This window comes from Sturnus vulgaris, chromosome 35 (genome assembly GCF_052056855.1).
Source record: "Sturnus vulgaris isolate bStuVul1 chromosome 35, bStuVul1.hap1, whole genome shotgun sequence".
Classification (NCBI taxonomy): Eukaryota; Metazoa; Chordata; class Aves; order Passeriformes; family Sturnidae; genus Sturnus; species Sturnus vulgaris.
In genome coordinates, this window is record NC_142277.1 from 449,869 (window position 1) to 471,884 (window position 22,016).

Below are 22,016 nucleotides of genomic sequence, written 5' to 3' on the forward strand. Positions count from 1 at the left end.
GATTTTCTAGGAAAAATTTTATTGACCCCAAACCCCCTCCCCTAAAACCCCGGGGGGGGGGGGTCCTGAACCCCCAAACCCCCTCCCCAAATTGTGGGGTGCCCCTGGGGGGGTCCTGGACCACCCGAACCCCCTCCCCAAATTCTGGGGTGCCCCTGGGGGGGGGTCCTGGACCACCCAAACCCCCTCCCCAAGGGGTCCTGAGCCCCCCAAACCCCCTCCCCAAATTCTGGGGTGCCCGTGGGGGGGGTCCAGGACCCCTCAGACCCCCTCCCCAAATTCTAGGGTGCCCCTGGCGGGGGTCCAGGACCCCCCAGACCCCCTCCCCAAATTCTGGGGTGTCCCTGGGGGGGGTCCAGGACCCCTCAGACCCCCTCCCCGAATTGTGGGGGTCTCAGTGGGGGGGTCCCAGGCACTCCAAACCCCCTCCCCAAGGGATCCAGGACCCCCCAAACCCCCTCCCCGAATTGTGGGGGGCTCAGTGGGGGGGTCCCAGGCACTCCAAACCCCCTCCCCAAGGGATCCAGGACCCCCCAGACCCCCTCCCCGAATTGTGGGGGTCTCAGTGGGGGGGTCCCAGGCACTCCACCATGCCCTGGCCCCGGACGCCGTCGAAGAAGAAGAAATTGTTGTGGGGGGGGTCCCTCTGTGACAGAGCCTGCAGGGGGAGGGGGGAGGGGTCACTAAAAGGGTTTTGGGGACCTCCCCAGACCCCCCTCAGGACCTCCCCCCACCCCCCCAAAATCCTTACCTTGACCACCTCCTGGCCCAGCACCCCCCCGACCACGGCGCACACCGGGGCCATCTCCGAGAAACAGGAGCTGGGAGGGGGGAAAAATATCCCAAAATGAGGGGGTTTCGCCCCAAAAAATGAGGGGTGGGGTCGCTAAAAGCCCCTGAGTTCACCCCTAAAATCCTGGGGTTTTACCCCCAAAAAAATGGGGGGTGGGGTCGCTAAAACTCCAGAATTTCACCCCAAAAAACGCTTTGGAAAATCCGAAAGGATGGAGGGACACGGAGACAACCTGGATGTCCCCTCACCTGTGAGTGACCCCTCACCTGGCCCAGGTGTCCTTTCCCCTATCCCAGGTGTCCCCTCACCTGTCCCAGGTGTCCCCTAACTTGTGAGTGCCCCTCACCCATCCCAGGTGTCCTACCCCTATCCCAGGTGTCCCCTCCCCTGTCCCAATGTCTCCTCACCTGTCCCACGTATCCCTCACCTGTCTCAGATGTCCCTCACCTCTTCCAGGTGTCCCCTCACCTGTCCCAGGTGTGCTCCCCTATCCCAGGTGTCCCCTCACCTATAAGTGTCCCCTCCCCTATCCCAGGTGTCCCCTCCCCTGTCCCAGGTGTGCTCACCTGTGGCTGTCCCCTCCCCCATGCCAGGTGTGCTCACCTGTGGCTGTCCCCTCCCCCATGCCAGGTGTGCTCACCTGTGGAAGTTCTCGGGCAGCAGCTGAGCCCCAACCCCCAGAGCCTCGAGCACCTCCCGGCGGAGCCGCAGCAGCAGCTGAGAATCCAGGGGGGCCCGCAGGGGGCTGGGATCGCGGCCAGTGTGGGAGCGGAACCGGAGCAGCACTGGGGACACCAGGGGACAGTGTGAGTGTGTGACTGTGTGAGTGTGTGACTGTGTGACTGTGTGAGTGTGTGACTGTGTGACTGTGTGAGTGTGTGACTGTGTGACTGTGACTGTGTGAGTGTGTGACTGTGTCACTGTCACTGTGTCACTGTGTCACTGTGTCACTGTCACTGTGTCACTGTGTCACTGTGTCACTGTGTCACTGTCACTGTGTCACTGTCACTGTGTCACTGTCACTGTGACTGTGTGACTGTGGGACTGTGACTGTGTGATTGTCACTGTGTGACTGTGTGACTGTGATTGTCACTGTGTCACTGTCACTGTGTCACTGTCACTGTGTCACTGTGTCACTGTCACTGTGTCACTGTCACTGTGTCACTGTCACTGTGTCACTGTGTCACTGTGTCACTGTGTCACTGTCACTGTGTCACTGTGTCACTGTCACTGTGTCACTGTCACTGTGTCACTGTGTCACTGTGTCACTGTCACTGTGTCACTGTCACTGTGTCACTGTGTCACTGTGTCACTGTCACTGTGTCACTGTCACTGTCACTGTGTCACTGTGTCACTGTCACTGTGTCACTGTGTCACTGTCACTGTGTCACTGTGTCACTGTCACTGTGTCACTGTCACTGTGTCACTGTGTCACTGTGTCACTGTGTCACTGTCACTGTGTCACTGTGTCACTGTCACTGTGTCACTGTCACTGTCACTGTGTCACTGTGTCACTGTCACTGTGTCACTGTGTCACTGTGTCACTGTGTCACTGTCACTGTGTCACTGTGTCACTGTCACTGTGTCACTGTCACTGTCACTGTGTCACTGTCACTGTGTCACTGTCACTGTGTCACTGTGTCACTGTCACTGTGTCACTGTCACTGTCACTGTGTCACTGTGTCACTGTCACTGTCTCACTGTGTCACTGTGTCACTGTGTCACTGTGTCACTGTGTCACTGTCACTGTGTCACTGTCACTGTGTCACTGTGTCACTGTGTCACTGTGTCACTGTCACTGTGTCACTGTCACTGTCACTGTGTCACTGTGTCACTGTGTCACTGTGTCACTGTCACTGTGTCACTGTCACTGTGTCACTGTCACTGTGTCACTGTCACTGTGTCACCGTCACTGTCACTGTGTCACTGTCACTGTGTCACTGTCACTGTGTCACTGTCACTGTGTCACTGTGTCACTGTGTCACTGTCACTGTGTCACTGTCACTGTGTCACTGTCACTGTCACTGTGTCACTGTGTCACTGTCACTGTGTCACTGTCACTGTGTCACCGTCACTGTCACTGTCACTGTGTCACTGTCACTGTCACTGTGTCACTGTCACTGTGTCACTGTCACTGTGTCACTGTGTCACTGTCACTGTGTCACTGTCACTGTGTCACTGTCACTGTGTCACTGTGTCACTGTCACTGTGTCACTGTGTCACTGTCACTGTGTCACTGTCACTGTGTCACTGTGTCACTGTCACTGTGTCACTGTCACTGTGTCACTGTGTCACTGTCACTGTGTCACTGTCACTGTGTCACTGTCACTGTCACTGTGTCACTGTGTCACTGTCACTGTGTCACTGTCACTGTCACTGTGTCACTGTGTCACTGTGTCACTGTGTCACTGTGTCACTGTCACTGTGTCACTGTCACTGTGTCACTGTCACTGTGTCACTGTCACTGTGTCACTGTGTCACTGTCACTGTGTCACTGTGTCACTGTCACTGTGTCACTGTCACTGTCACTGTGTCACTGTGTCACTGTCACTGTCACTGTGTCACTGTGTCACTGTGTCACTGTCACTGTGTCACTGTGTCACTGTCACTGTGTCACTGTCACTGTGTCACTGTCACTGTGTCACTGTGTCACTGTCACTGTGTCACTGTCACTGTCACTGTGTCACTGTCACTGTGTCACTGTGTCACTGTGTCACTGTGTCACTGTCACAATGTCACTGTCACTGTGTCACTGTCACTGTGTCACTGTCACTGTGTCACTGTGTCACTGTCACTGTGTCACTGTGTCACTGTCACTGTCACTGTGTCACTGTGTCACTGTGTCACTGTGTCACTGTCACTGTGTCACTGTGTCACTGTCACTGTCACTGTGTCACTGTGTCACTGTGTCACTGTCACTGTGTCACTGTCACTGTGTCACTGTCACTGTGTCACTGTGTCACTGTCACTGTGTCACTGTGTCACTGTGTCACTGTCACTGTGTCACTGTGTCACTGTCACTGTGTCACTGTCACTGTGTCACTGTGTCACTGTGTCACTGTGTCACTGTCACTGTGTCACTGTGTCACTGTCACTGTCACTGTGTCACTGTGTCACTGTGTCACTGTGTCACTGTCACTGTGTCACTGTCACTGTGTCACTGTCACTGTGTCACTGTGTCACTGTCACTGTGTCACTGTGTCACTGTGTCACTGTGTCACTGTCACTGTGTCACTGTCACTGTGTCACCGTCACTGTCACTGTCACTGTGTCACTGTCACTGTCACTGTGTCACTGTCACTGTGTCACTGTCACTGTCACTGTGTCACTGTGTCACTGTCACTGTGTCACTGTGTCACTGTGTCACTGTGTCACTGTCACTGTGTCACTGTCACTGTCACTGTGTCACTGTGTCACTGTGTCACTGTCACTGTGTCACTGTCACTGTGTCACTGTCACTGTCACTGTGTCACTGTCACTGTGTCACTGTCACTGTGTCACTGTCACTGTGTCACTGTGTCACTGTGTCACTGTCACTGTGTCACTGTCACTGTGTCACTGTCACTGTGTCACTGTCACTGTGTCACCGTCACTGTCACTGTCACTGTGTCACTGTGTCACTGTGTCACTGTGTCACTGTCACTGTCACTGTGTCACTGTGTCACTGTCACTGTGTCACTGTCACTGTGTCACTGTGTCACTGTCACTGTGTCACTGTCACTGTGTCACTGTCACTGTCACTGTGTCACTGTCACTGTGTCACTGTCACTGTCACTGTGTCACTGTGTCACTGTGTCACTGTGTCACTGTCACTGTGTCACTGTCACTGTGTCACTGTCACTGTGTCACTGTGTCACTGTCACTGTGTCACTGTGTCACTGTCACTGTGTCACTGTCACTGTCACTGTGTCACTGTGTCACTGTCACTGTCACTGTGTCACTGTGTCACTGTGTCACTGTCACTGTGTCACTGTCACTGTCACTGTGTCACTGTCACTGTGTCACTGTGTCACTGTCACTGTGTCACTGTCACTGTCACTGTGTCACTGTCACTGTGTCACTGTGTCACTGTGTCACTGTCACTGTGTCACTGTGTCACTGTGTCACTGTGTCACTGTCACTGTGTCACTGTGTCACTGTCACTGTCACTGTGTCACTGTGTCACTGTGTCACTGTCACTGTGTCACTGTCACTGTGTCACTGTCACTGTGTCACTGTCACTGTCACTGTGTCACTGTCACTGTGTCACTGTGTCACTGTGTCACTGTCACTGTGTCACTGTGTCACTGTGTCACTGTGTCACTGTCACTGTGTCACTGTGTCACTGTCACTGTCACTGTGTCACTGTGTCACTGTGTCACTGTGTCACTGTGTCACTGTCACTGTGTCACTGTCACTGTGTCACTGTCACTGTGTCACTGTCACTGTGTCACTGTGTCACTGTCACTGTGTCACTGTGTCACTGTGTCACTGTGTCACTGTCACTGTGTCACTGTCACTGTGTCACTGTCACTGTGTCACCGTCACTGTCACTGTCACTGTGTCACTGTCACTGTCACTGTGTCACTGTCACTGTGTCACTGTCACTGTGTCACTGTGTCACTGTCACTGTGTCACTGTCACTGTGTCACTGTCACTGTGTCACTGTGTCACTGTCACTGTGTCACTGTGTCACTGTCACTGTGTCACTGTCACTGTGTCACTGTGTCACTGTCACTGTGTCACTGTCACTGTGTCACTGTGTCACTGTCACTGTGTCACTGTCACTGTGTCACTGTCACTGTCACTGTGTCACTGTGTCACTGTCACTGTGTCACTGTCACTGTCACTGTGTCACTGTGTCACTGTGTCACTGTGTCACTGTGTCACTGTCACTGTGTCACTGTCACTGTGTCACTGTCACTGTGTCACTGTCACTGTGTCACTGTGTCACTGTCACTGTGTCACTGTGTCACTGTCACTGTGTCACTGTCACTGTCACTGTGTCACTGTGTCACTGTCACTGTCACTGTGTCACTGTGTCACTGTGTCACTGTCACTGTGTCACTGTGTCACTGTCACTGTGTCACTGTCACTGTGTCACTGTCACTGTGTCACTGTGTCACTGTCACTGTGTCACTGTCACTGTCACTGTGTCACTGTCACTGTGTCACTGTGTCACTGTGTCACTGTGTCACTGTCACTGTGTCACTGTCACTGTGTCACTGTCACTGTGTCACTGTCACTGTGTCACTGTGTCACTGTCACTGTGTCACTGTGTCACTGTCACTGTCACTGTGTCACTGTGTCACTGTGTCACTGTCACTGTGTCACTGTGTCACTGTCACTGTCACTGTGTCACTGTGTCACTGTGTCACTGTCACTGTGTCACTGTCACTGTGTCACTGTCACTGTGTCACTGTGTCACTGTCACTGTGTCACTGTGTCACTGTGTCACTGTCACTGTGTCACTGTGTCACTGTCACTGTGTCACTGTCACTGTGTCACTGTGTCACTGTGTCACTGTGTCACTGTCACTGTGTCACTGTGTCACTGTCACTGTCACTGTGTCACTGTGTCACTGTGTCACTGTGTCACTGTCACTGTGTCACTGTCACTGTGTCACTGTCACTGTGTCACTGTGTCACTGTCACTGTGTCACTGTGTCACTGTGTCACTGTGTCACTGTCACTGTGTCACTGTCACTGTGTCACCGTCACTGTCACTGTCACTGTGTCACTGTCACTGTCACTGTGTCACTGTCACTGTGTCACTGTCACTGTGTCACTGTCACTGTGTCACTGTCACTGTGTCACTGTCACTGTGTCACTGTGTCACTGTCACTGTGTCACTGTGTCACTGTCACTGTGTCACCGTCACTGTCACTGTCACTGTGTCACTGTCACTGTCACTGTGTCACTGTCACTGTGTCACTGTCACTGTGTCACTGTGTCACTGTCACTGTGTCACTGTGTCACTGTGTCACTGTCACTGTGTCACTGTCACTGTGTCACTGTGTCACTGTCACTGTGTCACCGTCACTGTCACTGTCACTGTGTCACTGTGTCACTGTGTCACTGTCACTGTGTCACTGTCACTGTGTCACTGTGTCACTGTCACTGTGTCACCGTCACTGTCACTGTCACTGTCACTGTGTCACTGTGTCACTGTCACTGTGTCACTGTCACTGTGTCACTGTGTCACTGTCACTGTGTCACTGTCACTGTCACTGTGTCACTGTCACTGTGTCACTGTGTCACTGTGTCACTGTCACTGTGTCACTGTGTCACTGTCACTGTGTCACTGTGTCACTGTGTCACTGTGTCACTGTCACTGTGTCACTGTGTCACTGTCACTGTGTCACTGTCACTGTGTCACTGTGTCACTGTCACTGTGTCACTGTGTCACTGTCACTGTGTCACTGTCACTGTGTCACTGTGTCACTGTGTCACTGTGTCACTGTGTCACTGTGTCACTGTGTCACTGTCACTGTGTCACTGTCACTGTGTCACTGTCACTGTGTCACTGTGTCACTGTGTCACTGTCACTGTGTCACTGTCACTGTGTCACTGTCACTGTGTCACTGTGTCACTGTCACTGTGTCACTGTGTCACTGTGTCACTGTGTCACTGTCACTGTGTCACTGTCACTGTGTCACTGTCACTGTGTCACTGTCACTGTGTCACTGTGTCACTGTCACTGTGTCACTGTGTCACTGTGTCACTGTCACTGTGTCACTGTGTCACTGTCACTGTGTCACTGTGTCACTGTGTCACTGTGTCACTGTCACTGTGTCACTGTCACTGTCACTGTGTCACTGTGTCACTGTGTCACTGTCACTGTGTCACTGTCACTGTGTCACTGTCACTGTGTCACTGTCACTGTCACTGTGTCACTGTCACTGTGTCACTGTCACTGTGTCACTGTCACTGTGTCACTGTGTCACTGTCACTGTCACTGTCACTGTGTCACTGTCACTGTGTCACTGTCACTGTGTCACTGTCACTGTGTCACTGTCACTGTGTCACTGTGTCACTGTCACTGTGTCACTGTGTCACTGTGTCACTGTGTCACTGTCACTGTGTCACTGTGTCACTGTGTCACTGTCACTGTGTCACTGTGTCACTGTCACTGTGTCACTGTGTCACTGTCACTGTGTCACTGTCACTGTGTCACTGTCACTGTGTCACTGTGTCACTGTCACTGTGTCACTGTCACTGTGTCACTGTCACTGTGTCACCATTGGGACATTGTCACTCTCACATTTTTCCCCCCAAATTCAAAATTTTTCCCCACAATTTCACTCTTTTCCCAAGAAATTCAATTTTTTTCCCCAATAAATTCAATTTTTCCCCAATAAATCAACTTTTTTCCCAATAAATCCACATTTTTCCCAATAAACCCACTTTTCCCAATAAATCCACATTTTCCCCCAATAAATCCACATTTTTCCCAATAAATCCACTTTTTCCCCCATAAATCCACATTTTTCCCCCACTAAATTCAATTTTTCCCAATAAACCCACATTTTTCCCAATAAATCCACTTTTTTCCCCCACTAAATTCAATTTTTTCCCAATAAATCCACTTTTTCCCCTGCAATAAATTCAATTTTTTCCCAATAAACCCACATTTTTCCCAATAAATCCACATTTTCTCCCATAAATCCCCATTTTTCCCAATAAACCCACTTTTCCCAATAAATCCCCATTTTTCCCAATAAATCCACTTTTTTCCCAATAAATCCACATTTTCCACCAATAAATCCACTTTTTTCCCAATAAATCCCCTTTTTTCCCCCCAATAAATTCAATTTTTCCCCAATAAATCCACTTTTTCCCCCAATAAATCCACATTTTTCCCAATAAATCCACTTTTTCCCCCATAAATCCACTTTTTTCCCCCCAATAAATCCACTTTTTCCCCAATAAATCCACATTTTCCCCAATAAACCCACTTTTCCCAATAAATCCACATTTTCCCCAATAAATCCCCATTTTTCCCAATAAATCCACATTTTCTCCCATAAATCCACATTTTCCCAATAAACCCACTTTTCCCAATAAATCCACTTTTCCCAATAAATCCACTTTTTCCCCTGCAATAAATTCAATTTCTTTCCAATAAATCCACTTTTTTCCCCCAATAAATTCAATTTTTCCCCAATAAATCCACTTTTTCCCCCATAAATCCACATTTTTCCCCCAATAAATTCAATTTTCCCCCCAATAAATCCAATTTTTCCCCAATAAACTCAATTTTCCCCCCTACAAATCCACTTTTTTCCCTCCCAAATCCACTTTTTTCCCCCCCAAATCAATTTCTCTTCCCCCCAAATTTATTTTTTCCCCAGAATAAATTATTTTCCCCCCATAATAAATTTTATTTTTCCCCCAATATTTTATTTTTCCTCACCCACCGTGCAGCAGGAAATATCCCGGGGCCGTTCTGGCCGGCGCCTCCTCCCCCCTCCAGTGCACGGCCAGGGCCTCGCGCAGGGAACAGAACTGCAGGCGCTGGGTGGGGAGGGAAAATTGGGATTTTGGGGGATAAAATATGGGATTGGGGGGAAAAATATGGGATTGGGGGGAAATGTGGGATTGGGGGATAAAATATGGGATTGGGGGATAAAATATGGGGATTTTTGGGGAAAAAATGGGATTTTTAGGGAGAAAAAAAGGGATTTTTAGGGTAAAAAAATGGGGGTTTTTGGGGAAAAAATGGGGATTTTTGGGGAAAAATGGGGATTTTTAGGGGAAAAAAATATGGGATTTTGGGGAAAAAAATATGGGATTGGGGGAAAATAAATATGGGGATTTTTGGGGAAAAAATGGGGATTTTGGGAAAAAATATGGGATTGGAGGGGATTCTGGGAAAAAAATGGAGATTTTCAGGGAAAAAATGGGGATTTTGGGGGAAAAATGGGGATTTTTGGGGAAAAAATGGGGATTTTGGGGAAAAAATGGGGATTTTGGGGGAAAAATGGGGATTTTGGGGAAAAAAATATGGGATTGGGGGATAAAAAATGGGATTGGGGGGAAAAATATGGGATTGGAGGGGATTCTGGGAAAAAAAATGGGGATTTTCAGGGAAAAAATGGGGATTTTGGGGGAAAAAATGGGGATTTTTCAGCAAAAAAAATGGGGATTTTTAGGGAGAAAAAATATGGGATTGGGGGAAAATAAATATGGGATTGGGGGGAAAATAAATATGGGATTGGAGGGGATTCTGGGAAAAAAAATGGGGATTTTAGGGAAAAAATATGGGGATTTTGGGGAAAAAATGGGGATTTTGGGGAAAAAATAGGGGATTGGGGGAAAAAAATATGGGATTGGGGGAAAAAAATATGGGATTGGGGGAAAAAAATATGGGATTGGAGGGGATTCTGGGAAAAAAAATGGGGATTTTCGGGGAAAAAATGGGGATTTTTAGGGGAAAAAATGGGGATTTTTAGGGGAAAAAATGGGATTGGGGGGAAAATATGGGATTGGGGGGAAAAAACCCGGGGATTTTTGGGCAAAAAAAATGGGGATTTTGGGGCAAAAAACCTTGGGTTTTTTTGGGATCATTTCCCCCCTCTCACCTTTCTGACCACGGTGGTCTCAGCTGGGCCCATTGGGGATTTTTGGATTTTTTGTGATTTTCGATTTTTGCGATTTTTATGACTTTGGGGATTTTTTTTGGGGATCAATTTCAGAATTTTTGGGATCAATCCCAGGATTTTTTGGGATCAATCCCAGGATTTTTTTTTTCCCCTCTCACCTTTTTGACCATGGTGGTCTCAGCTGGGTCCATTGGGGATTTTTGGGATTTTTTTTATTTTTGTGATTTTTGGGATTTTTTTGGGGATCAAATTCAGATTTTTTGGGATCAATCCCAGGATTTTTTGGGATCAATCCCAGGATTTTTTGGGATCAAATTCAGATTTTTTGGGATCAATCCCAGGATTTTTTGGGATCAATCCCAGGATTTTTTGGGATCAAATTCAGATTTTTTGGGATCAATCCCAGGATTTTTTGGGATCAATCCCAGGATTTTTTGGGATCAATCCCAGGATTTTTTTTTTCCCCTCTCACCTTTTTGACCACGGTGGCCTCAGCTGGGCCCATTTGGGATTTTTGTGATTTTCGATTTTTGCGATGTTTGGGTTTTTGGGATTTTTATGACTTTTGGGATTTTTTTTGGGGATCAAATTCAGATTTTTTGGGATCAATCCCAGGATTTTTTGGGATCAATCCCAGGATTTTTTTTTCCCCTCTCACCTTTTTGACCATGGTGGTCTCAGCTGGGTCCAGCCGGGCCCGTTTGGCCTCGGGTCCATCCTCCAGCCCTGGGCTCGCCTTGGCCACCTTGGGCTTCTCCCTGAGGGCACAAAAAAAAAAAATCCCAGGAATTCCCTCAGGAACGGCTAAAAAAATCCAAAAATTCCATCGGGAACAGCCCAGAAATCCAAAAATTCCATCGGGAATACCCAAAATCCTGAAAATTCCATCAAAAATAGCCCCAAAAATGCAAAAATTCCATCAAGAACAGCCCCAAAATCCTGAAAATTCCACCAAGAACAGCCCAAATTCCCAGGAATTCTGTGGGGAACAGCCCAAAAATCTAAAAATTCCATCAAGAACACCCAAAATCCTATCAGGAACACCCAAAATCCCAGGAATTCCCTCAAGAACACCCCAAAATCCCATCAAGAACACCCCAAAATCCCATCAAGAACATCCAAAATTCTGAAAATTCCACCAAGAACACCCAAAATCCTGGCAGGAACACCCAAAATCCCAGGAATTCTGTCAGGAACAGCCCAAAATCCCAGGAATTTCATCAAGCACACCCCAAAATCCCATCAGGAACACCCAAAATCCCAGGAATTTCACCAGGAACACCCCAAAATCCCACCAGGAACACCCCAAAACCCCAGGAATTTCATCAGGAACACCCCAAAATCCCACCAGGACCACCCAAAATCCCAGGAATTTCACCAGGACCACCCCAAACCCCCCATGGCCGGGGGGGATTTCTGCCCCAAACTCACTCCACGAACTCGTGGTCGCCCAGGTCAGCAAACATGTAACCATGGTAACCAAAAACGTCCCCGGTGAAGAATTTGATGCCGTTTTTGTGACAGATTTGGTTGATCCTCACCATGGATTCCCTGGAGCAGCAGGTGAGGCACACCTGGAGAGGGAATTTTGGGGTGTTAGAGGTGGATTTTGGGGGGTTTTAAAGGTGGGGGGGTCTGGGTTGGGGGTGTAGGAGGGAATTGTGCTCGAAAATGGGGGGATTTTAACTCAAAATGGGAGGATTTTACACCAAAAATTGGATAATTCTGTCCCAAAATGAGGGGATTTTACCCCAAAATGGGGAATTGAATCCCAAAATGGGACAATTCTACCCAAAAATGGGGGGATTCTACCCCAAAATGGGGAATTGAATCCCAAAATGGGACAATTCTATCCCAAAATGAGGGGATTTTACCCCAAAATGGGGAATTGAATCCCAAAATGGGACAATTCTACCCCAAAATAGAGCAATATGATCCCAAAGTGGGACAATTCTACCCCAAAATTGGACAATTCTACCCCAAAATGAAGAATTAAATCCCAAAATGGGACAATTCCACCCCAAAATAGAGCAATATGATCCCAAAGTGGGACAATTCTACCCCAAAATGGAGCAATTTGATCTCCAAAAGGGACAACGCCACTCCTGAATAGAACAACCCCACCCCAAACCCAGAATTTCCCCCCCAAACCCATCCCAAACCCACCCCAATCCCCCCTAAACCCCCTCAAACCCATCCCAAACTCCCCCAAACCCACCCCAATCCCCCCTAAACCCCCTCAAACCCATCCCAAACTCCCCCAAACCCATCCCAATCCCCCCCAAACCCCTGAAAATCCCCCCCAAACCCATCCCAATCTCCCCTAAACCCCTGAAAATCCCCCCCAAACCCCTGTCAAACTCCCCCAATCCCCCCAAACCCCTCCCAGTCCTCCCCAAACCCATCCCAATCCCCTCCAAACCCATCCCAGTCCCCTCCACCCCCAGAATTTCCTCCCCAAACCCACCCCAATCTCCCCTAAACCCATCCCAATCCCCCCCAATCCCCCTCAAACCCACCCCAATCCCCCCAAACCCACCCCAATGCCCCCAAACCCCCTCAAACCCATCCCAAACCCCCCCAAACCCATCCCAATCCCCTCCAAACCCACCCCAATCCCCTCCAAACCCCTCCAACCCATCCCAATCCTCCTCAAACTCCCCCAAACCCATCCCAAACCCCCCAAACCCTCTCAAACCCATCCCAATCCTCCTCAATCCCCTACAAACCCATCCCAATCCCCCCTAAACCCACCCCAATCCCCCCCAAACCCCCTCAAACCCACCCCAATCCCCCCCAAACCCCCTCAAACCCACCCCAATCCCCCCCAATCCCCCCCCAGTCCCCGAATTGGGGGCTCCCCCCGGCTCAGGTACCGCATCGAACTGCGTGAAGAACTCGTGGGGTTTGCTCTCCACGCTCTGGGGGTCGGCCTTGACCTCCACCATGGGGTTGAGGCTCTGAGCTCGCTCCAGGGACGCCTCGGCTCGGTTCCGACCCACGGAGCCCACGGGGATCAGGAACTGAGCCCGCCCCTCCTCGGGGGACACCTGGGGACACCCCAAATCCCCACAGTTTGGGGGTGGAGGGGATGAAATTCCCGGATTTTGGGGGTGGAAGTGAAAAAATTCCCGGTTTTTGGGGGTGGAAGGGATGAAATTCCGAGATTTTGGGGCTGTTGGGGATGAAATTCCGAGATTTTGGGGTTGGAGGTGAAGAAATTTCTGGATTTTGGGGATCAGGAACTGAGCCCGCCCCTCCTCGGGGGGGGAGGGGGGGACACAAAAATTCCCAGATTTTGGGGGTGGAAGTGAAAAAATTCCCAGATTTTGGGGTTGGAGGGGCTGGAATTCCCAGATTTTGGGGTGGAGGGGATGAAATTATCGGGTTTTGGGGGTGTTGGGGATGAAATTTCTGGATTTTGGGGATCAGGAACTGAGCCCGCCCCTCCTCGGGGGGGGGACACCTGGGGACACCCAAAATTCCCAGATTTTCAGGTTGGGGATGGAATTCCCGGATTTTGGGGGTGGAGGGGATGGAATTCCCAGATTTTGAGGCTGTTCCTGAGGGGAAAAACCTCAAGAAACGGGGCAGTGAAATTTCTGGATTTTGGGGTTTTTTTCCTGAGTGAAAAGACCCCCAGGAACGGGGCACAGAAATTCCCAAGATTTTGGGGATGGAAGTGAAAAAATTCCCAGATTTTGGGGCTGTTCCTGAAGGAGGAAACCCCGAGGTGTGTCCCAGGTGTGTCCCAGGTGTGTCCCCTCACCTGTTGATGGTCCAGCAGGGTGAGACCCCTGACCCCAGCCAGGATGAGATTTTTGGCCACCTCGGCCCCGAGCCCACGCAGCCCCACCAGCAGCACCCGAGACGCTCGTAACCTGGGGGGATGGGGCCAGGTGAGACCCCCCCAGAACAGGTGAGACCCCCACAGAACAGGTGAGACCCCCACAGAACAGGTGAGACCCCCACAGAACAGGTGAGACCCCCAAAACAGGTGAGACCCCCACAGAACAGGTGAGACCCCCCCCAGAACAGGTAAAACACTCCAGAACAAGTGAGACACCCCAAAACAGGGGTGAGACCCCCAGAGCACCTCGGGACAGGTGAGACCCCAGAACAGGTGAGACCCCCAAACAGGGGCTGCAGCACCCTGGTGACCCCGGGCTGTCCCAAATCCCATCCAGGACCCCCCAAATGTCCCTCAGGACCCCCCAAATCCCCTCCCGGTGACCCCCGGGTGTCCCCCCAGTGCTGAGCAAGGCCCAGGGGTTCACCAGCCAATACCGGTTCCTACAAGGACCCTATAGACCCCTCTCAGCTCCTATAGGGAGCCCCTATAGGACCCCCCCAAACCCCTCCACAGCCCCCCTCGATACAAACAGCGCCCCAAAAATCCCCACAGGGCTCCCTCAGGGACCCCTCCAAGCTCGTGTGGGACCCTCCAGACCCCTCCCTGCTCCTATAGGAACCCCCCAAACCCGGATAGGTTCTCTCCCCCCCCTCACAACCACCGACCTTTTCTGGGCCTCGAGCCCCCAGAGCCGGATCTGCCGGTCGTACTGAGCCGCCTCCTCCTCGCTGATGCCGCCGGGGCTCGATTCATCCTTCTCCACCATGGCGCCGCCGACCACCGAGACCCCCCCCTCCCTCCCTCACTGAGGGCCCCTCACGACCCCCTCAAAGCCTCTCGGACTTTTCGAACCCTTCAAGGCACCTCACGACACCTCAAAGCTCTTCCCGGGCCATCAAAACCCCTCACGACCACTCAAAATCCCTCACGACCCCTCAAGACCCCTCACGGTGTCTCAGAGCCGCCCCCCCCACACAACTCGCAGCGCCCCTAGCGGCCCGCGCAAACGCGGACCGTTCCAAATCGCTCCGTGCGGGGGGGGGGACGCGCCGAATCCACTCCCGGTAAGGCGGTCCCTCAGGGAAAAAGAAAGGTCAGAGGTTCTTTCTGCCGTTGTTTCATCCCGGTGTGGCGGAGCGAGGCCGCGGTTTTCGGTTTTGAGTGGCTGAACGTGCGCCGCGTGGCATAATCCGTGTTGTTCCCCCCTCTCTTTCCGCGCTCTGATGGACTCGTCCTATTCTCAGCGCGGGCGTTCCCGCCATCCCTCATGGGCTTCGTCAATCTCCGTCAGACTTTCGGAAACGTTCCGAGCGCGCCTTCGTTAACCTTCGGAGAACTTCGGAAACCTTCGGAGAGTTGTGGGGAACTTCTCGGAAATCCCTTGATTTCCCCATCCCAAAGAAACGAAGCGGCCACACCGGTGCAAAAATCCCGTCAGTAATTAGAAGAATCCCGTCAATAGTTAGAAAAATCGGGGTTTTGGGGTTGTTTTCTCCCGGTTTATAAAATCCGTGTTGTTTATTCCAAGTCGCAGAGAGATCCCTAACTCCCTTCTAGCTCCTCTCACTTTCCACAGGTTTTCCCATAAATTCAAGAAATTCGCGACATTTTCGAGGGGGTTGAGCGACATTTGGATGTGGAGAAACATCCCGTGACGCGTGGAAAATCCCTGTCCCGAGCTGAACTCCGGGTGGGAAGAGGATTTTCGGGAAACATCGAGTCCAATCATCAACCGCGGGTTGGGAGGGGTTTTGGGTAGGAAAAGAGGAGCCCGTGAGGGGGAAAAGACTCCGAATCTCCTTATTAAGTTTTATTTCTGTGCAATTTCGCCCTAAAACTTTTCGTTTGGAAATCGTCACTTTCGGAAACGTTCGGAGAACTTCGGCAGCGTTCGGAGAGCTTTGGAGGCGCTCGGAAACGCTCGGCACCAACCGGAAAAACCCGACGGGCTCTTCGCGAGTCCCCGCCGGCTTTCGGCACCACCCGAAGAGGCTGCGCTCGGCTGTTTCCGGCGGCGTTCGGCTGTTTCCGGCGGCCGCCGGGGGCGCTGCCTCAGGGCGGGCGCCATTTTGTGTGTCCGCCCGCGGAGCGCGGAGCGCGGGGCGCGGGCGGAGGAGCCGCCGGGCCGAGCCCCCCGCGCTTTTCAGTGACTGTGCCCCCTCGTTCTCCACCCCTTGCCCGTTGCCCATGGCCGTGGAGAGCCCGAGTGTCCCCCCCGCCGCCGCCGCTTCCCCCCCCAGCCCGCACTGCACTCCCCCTTCTCCGTCCTGCCATGGCAGCTGCAGCCTCCCCCGGCCGCCGCCGCCGCTCCAAGGCCACCATCACGGCCCGGACGAAAGGTCCAGTAACCGCCTCTCCCGAGCGCCTTCTCTGTGTGGCTGGGGGTCGGTCCGGCTCGCCGGACCAGGTTTGGGGAGGGGGGCGGCGGAGGGAAGGGTGAGGGGAGGGAGGGGGGGGCAGGCAGGGCCCAGGGGATGAGGGGAGGGGGGGGGGGGGGAAGGAGGAGGCCTGTGGGGAGGAAGAGGAGGGTGAGGAAGGGTCAGAGGGGGATTGGGGGAGGCCCCGGGAGGTGCTGAGGAGGAGGAGGAGGGTGAGGAAGGGCCTGGAGGTGCGGGGTGGGGGGGGATTTGGTGGAGGGGAGGGGAGGGGGGGGGTTCGTGAGGAGGAGGAGGGTGAGGAAGGGCCTGAGGGGGATTTGAGGAGGAAGAGGAGGAGGAAGGGCCTGAGGGGGATTTGAGGAGAAGAGGAGGGTGAGGAAGGGCCTGAGGGGGATTGGAAAAGGAGAGTGAGGAAGGGCCTGAGGGGGATTTGAAGAGGAAGAGGAGGAGGGTGAGGAAGGCCCTGAGGGGGATTTAGGGGAAGGTTCTGAGGGGGATTTGAAGAGGAAGAGGAGGAGGAAGGCCCTGAGGGGGATTTGAAGAGGAAGATGAGGAAGGACCTGAGGGGGATTTAGGGAAGGTTCTGAGGGGGATTTGAGGAGGAAGAGGAAGGTGAGGAAGGCCCTGAGGGGGATTTGAGGCAGGAAGAGGAGGGTGAGGAAGGCCCTGAGGGGGATTTAGGGGAGGGTTCTGAGGAGGAGGAAGAGGAAGGGCCTGAGGAGAATTTGAGGAGGGTGAAGAAGGTTCTGAGGGGGATTTGAGGAGGAAGAGGAGGAGGAAGGGCCTGAGGGGGATTTGAGGAGGAAGAAGGATCTGAGGGGGATTTAGGGGAGGAAGAGGAAGGTGAGGAAGGCCCTGAGGGGGATTTGAGGAGGAAGAGGAGGGTGAGGAAGGGCCTGAGGGGGATTTGAGGAGGAAGAGGAGGGTGAGGAAGGGCCTGAGGGGGATTTAGGGGAAGGTTCTGAGGCGGATTTGAGGAGGAAGAGGAGGAGGAAGAAGGATCTGAGGGGGGAGGAAGAGCCTGAAGGGAATTTGAGGAGGGTGAGGAAGGCCCTGAGGGGGATTTGAGGAGGAAGAGGAGGGTGAGGAAGGCCCTGAGGGGGATTTGAGGAGGAAGAGGAGGGTGAGGAAGGACCTGAGGGGGATTTAGGGGAGGAAGAGGAGGGTGAGGAAGGCCCTGAGGGGGATTTGAGGAGGAAGAGGAGGGTGAGGAAGGACCTGAGGGGGATTTTGGGGGGGGTCTGAGGAAGAAGAGGAAGAAGAGGAAGATGGGGGTGACCCCTCAGGGGGGCTCTGAGGAGGAAGAGGAGGGAATTTGGGGGGATTTTAGGTCATTTTTGGGGCAATTTTAGATAATTTTTCAGGATTTTAGGTAATTTTGGGGAGGTTTGAGGTGATTTTGGGGCAATTTTAGGTCATTTTTGGGGGAGTTTAGGTCATTTTTGGGTGATTTTAGGTCATTTTTGGGGGATTTTGGGTCATTTTTGGGTGATTTTAGGTCATTTTTGGGGATTTTAGGTCATTTTTGGGGGTGCTGGGAGTGTTCCCACTTTTGGAGATTTTTAGGTGGTGGAATTAATTTTTATTAATTTTATTTATTTTTAAATTTTTGGGGTTTTTTTTAAATTTTATTTGTTTTAGGGGGGGTTAATCCCTCTTTAGAAAAAAATAAAATTTCAAATTTTGGGGCAATTTAATTTTTTTAAGGGATTTATTTTTGGGAGAAATTAATTCCTTTTTAGGAAAAATTAAAATTTAATTTTTTTACGAGATTTTTAACCCCTTTTTTTGGGGTGTGTTGATTTTAATAAGTTCTTTATTCTTTAATTAAAATTAAATTTATTTCTTTAAATCCTCCCCTAAATTGGGCTCAGGATTTAAAATGTTCCAAAATCTCCAAATCTGCCCCCAAATTCTCTTTTTGTGCCCCTTCCCCACCAGAATTTGGAGCCATTTCCTTTATTCTCATTTTTTATTGTGATTTAATATAAATAATGTGGAAAAAAATGGGGAAAAAATAAAAATCAGGGAATTTTTGGGAGGAAAAAAAGGAAATTCAGGGAATTTTTTAGGGGAAAAAAAGGTAAAATCAGAAAATTTGGGGTTATTTTTTATTAAAAAAGTAAAATAAGGGAATTTGGGGATAATTTTTTAGGTAAGAAAAGAGAAATTCAGGGAGTTTTGGGTAATTTTAGAAAAAAAGGAACTTTTTGGGTCTTTTTTGGGGGAAAAATGAGAAATTCAGGGAATTTTGGGTTATTTTTAGAAAAAAATAAGGAAAAAAGGGAATTTTGGGGTTTTTTTTTAGGGGAAAAAAGAGAAATTCAGGGAATTTTGGGGCAGTTTTAGGGAAAAAAGGTGAAAAAAGGGAAATTTTTTGGATTTTTTAGGGGGAAGAAGAGAAATTTAGGAAATTTTGGGGTAATTTTAGGAAAAAAGGGAAATTTGGGATTTTTTAGGGGTGAAAAAAGAGAAATTTAGGAAATTTTGGGGCAATTTTAGGAAAAAAAGGTGAAAAAAGGGAATTTTTGGGGCATTTTTAGGGGAAAAAAAATCAAATTAAGGGAGGTTTGGGAATATTCCTTTAAAAAAATTAAATTTGGGGATTTTTGGGGGGGTTTTGTTGGGAAAAAAAAAAAATTCAGGGAATTTTGGGGTTTAGGGTGGGAAAGGAGTGAAAAAAAAATTGGAAATTTTGTGAATTTTTGGTGTTTTGTTCCCCTCCACAATTCCCAAGTGTAAAAAATTCCCCCAAGTGTCCCAAACCAAGCAGAATTTCCCCAAAAAAAACCCAAAAAAAGAAAAAGTTACAAAAGCACACAAATTCCCACTCCAAAAAAAGAGAAATTTGTAAAAAAAAAAAACCAAAAAAGGGAATTTCTACACGAGAAAAAAAAAAAAAAAGAAAGTTGGAAGTGGCTGGGAAAAAAAAAAAGTGTGAAAATTGTGAAAAAATTGTTAAAAAAAAGGAAAAAAGTGGTGGAATGTAAAAAAAAAAAAATCGTTAAAAAAGCAAAAAAAAAGTGGAAAAAAAAAGCTGGAAAAAGTAAAAAAAAAAGGAAAAAAATAGTGAGAAAAAATGTGGTGGAAAGCAAAGAAAAAAACAAAAAAACAGAAAAAAAAAAACAGAAAAAAGCCCCAAAAATGTGGTGAGAAGCAAAAAAAAAAAGCCAAGAAAAGTGGGAAAAAGCAAAGAAAAAAAAAGAAAAAAAAACCCAAAAAAGCAAGAAAAAACCCAGAAGAGTAAAAAAAAAATTAAGGAAAAAAGCGGTAAAAAGAAAAAAAAAAAAGCAAAAATGTGGTAAAAAACAAAAAAAAAAAAGAAAAAAAAAAGAAAAAAAAGTGGCAAAAAGCAAAGAAAAAAAGCAAAAAAAAAATCTTAAAAATCCCCAAAAAAGGTGGTAAAAAGCAAAGAAAAAAAACCCCAAAAAACTCAAAAAAAAAGCGAAAAAAAAAGCAAAAAAAAAGTGGTAAAAAGCCAAAAAAAAATCCAAAATATCCCCCCCAAAAAAGTGACAAAAAGCAGCTCCCGCCCCCCTGCCCCCTCCAGCTGTGCCCAGATGTGAATTCTCACAAAATTCCCTTTTTTCCCCCTAAAATTCCCATTTTTCCCTCCAAAAAAATCCCATTTTTCCCTCCAAAAAAATCCCATTTTTTCCCCCCAAAATCCCTTTTTTTTTTCCAAAAAACCGCAGAAAATTCCCATTTTTTCTCCCTAAAATTCCCGTTTTTCCTCCAAAAACCCCCAGAAAATTCCCATTTTTTTGCCCCAATAATCCCCATTTTCCCCCCCAAAAAATCCCGTTTTTTCTCCAAAAAAACCTCACAAAATTCCCATTTTCCCCACAAAAATTCCCATTTTTTCCCCCTAAAATCCTCCTAAAATCCCCATTTTCCCCCTAAAATCCCCCCAAAATTCCCATTTTTCTTCCAAAAATCCCCAGATAATTCCCATTTTCCCTCTTAAAATCCCCATTTTTCCTCACAAAATTCTCATTTTTCCCCCCAAAAACCCCATTTTTTCCACATTTTTCCCCCCAAAAACCCAATTTTTTCCACATTTTTCCCCCCAAAAACCCCATTTTTTCCACATTTTTCCCCCAAAAACCCCCATTTTTTTTTCATTTTCCTCCCTAAACCCCAATATTTTTATTTTATTTAACCCTCAGGGAGGAGGGCGAGCTGGACTAGGATCTAAAATCCCCATTTTTCCCCCAAAAATCCCCCAAAATCCCCATTTTTTCCTCCCAAAATCCTTCTAAAAATCCCATTTTTCCCCAAAAAAATCCCATTTTTTCCCCTAAAAATCCCATTTTTTCCCCTAAAAACCCCGGTTTTTTTCCATTTTTTCCCCTAAAAACCCCATTTTTTCTCCTAAAACCCCTCTGAAACCTCATTTTTTTTTATATTTTAACCCCCAGGGAGGACGGCGAGCTGGAGGAGGGCGAGCTGGACTAGGATCTAAAATCCCCATTTACTCCCTAAAATCCCCCCAAAATTCCCATTTTTCCTCCTAAAAAATCCCATTTTTCCTCCAAAAAACCCCGGTTTTTTTCCATTTTTTCCCCTAAAAACCCCATTTTTTCTCCTAAAACCCCTCTGAAACCTCATTTTTTTTATATTTTAACCCCCAGGGAGGACGGCGAGCTGGAGGAGGGCGAGCTGGACTAGGATCTAAAATCCCCATTTACCCCCTAAAATCCCCCCAAAATTCACATTTTTCCTCCCAAAATCCTTCTAAAAGTCCCATTTTCCCCCTAAAATTCCCATTTTTCCCCAAAAAAATCCCGTTTTTCTCCAAAAAAATCCCATTTTTCCTCCTAAAATTCCCATTTTTCCTCCAAAAATCCCCAGAAAATTCCCATTTTTCCACCAAAAAACCCCATTTTTTCCCATTTTCCCCCCATTTTCTCTCCTAAACCCCAAAATTTTTATATTTTAACCCCCAGGGAGGACGGCGAGCTGGACTAGGATCTAAAATCCCCATTTTTCCCCCCAAAACCCCTAAAATTTCAATTTCTTTCTCCTAAAACCCCCATTTTTTCCCCTAAAATTCCCATTTTTTCCCGTAAAAACCCCGTTTTTTTTTCCATTTTTTCCCCTAAAACCCTCATTTTTCCCCCTAAAACCCCTCTGAAACCTCATTTTTTTTTAATATTTTGTCCCGCAGGGGAGGACGGCGAGCTGGAGGAGGGCGAGCTGGACTAGGATCTAAAATCCCCATTTACCCCCTAAAATCCCCCCAAAATCCCCATTTTTCCTCCCAAAATCCTTCTAAAAGTCCCATTTTCCCCCCTAAAATTCCCATTTTTCCCCTAAAAATCCCCATTTTTCCCCCAAAAATCTCCATTTTTCCTCCCAAAATCCTTCTAAAAATCCCATTTTTCCCCAAAAAAATCCCATTTTTTA

General features: G+C 48.9%; 1 protein-coding gene and 1 long non-coding RNA gene across 4 annotated transcripts; one reads left to right on the plus strand and one right to left on the minus strand.

The window, feature by feature from the left end:
* On the minus strand, nt 1–15,821 carry SAE1 (SUMO1 activating enzyme subunit 1). 2 transcript variants are annotated; one of them, XM_088155143.1, is made up of 11 exons: nt 14,895–15,821; nt 14,146–14,257; nt 13,253–13,426; nt 11,808–11,950; nt 11,035–11,134; nt 9,192–9,288; nt 1,434–1,578; nt 752–821; nt 581–658; nt 454–496; nt 1–317 (listed from the first exon to the last, which is right to left on the minus strand). In XM_088155143.1, exons 1-10 carry the CDS (start codon nt 14,993–14,995, stop codon nt 479–481), a joined length of 1,038 nt encoding a protein of 345 aa, XP_088011269.1. In that variant the 5' UTR covers nt 14,996–15,821; the 3' UTR covers nt 1–317; nt 454–478. The 2 variants fall into 2 exon arrangements, with proteins under 2 accessions (XP_088011269.1, XP_088011270.1); XM_088155144.1 differs by having other exon boundaries at nt 1–250; nt 439–496.
* Nucleotides 15,822–17,100: 1,279 nt separating this feature from the next.
* LOC148220557 (uncharacterized) lies at nt 17,101–19,413 on the plus strand. Of its 2 annotated transcripts, XR_015798742.1 has the most exons (3): nt 17,101–18,000; nt 18,043–18,084; nt 18,126–19,413. It is a non-coding gene; the product is annotated as an uncharacterized LOC148220557 (long non-coding RNA). The 2 variants fall into 2 exon arrangements; XR_015798741.1 differs by having other exon boundaries at nt 17,101–18,084.
* Nucleotides 19,414–22,016: the final 2,603 nt, after the last annotated feature.

What these genes read in the sequence shown, in the direction of transcription:
- SAE1 (XM_088155143.1), bottom strand. Translation starts at nt 14,995, where the DNA reads ATGGTGGAGAAGGATGAATCGAGCCCCGGCGGCATCAGCGAGGAGGAG. An exon ending in TCTTCACGCAGTTCGATGCG is followed by an intron (nt 11,951 to 13,252) that starts GTACCTGAGCCG and finishes TTCCCTCTCCAG; the next exon opens with GTGTGCCTCACCTGCTGCTC. An exon ending in GGCGACCACGAGTTCGTGGA is followed by an intron (nt 11,135 to 11,807) that starts GTGAGTTTGGGG and finishes TTGTGCCCTCAG; the next exon opens with GGAGAAGCCCAAGGTGGCCA.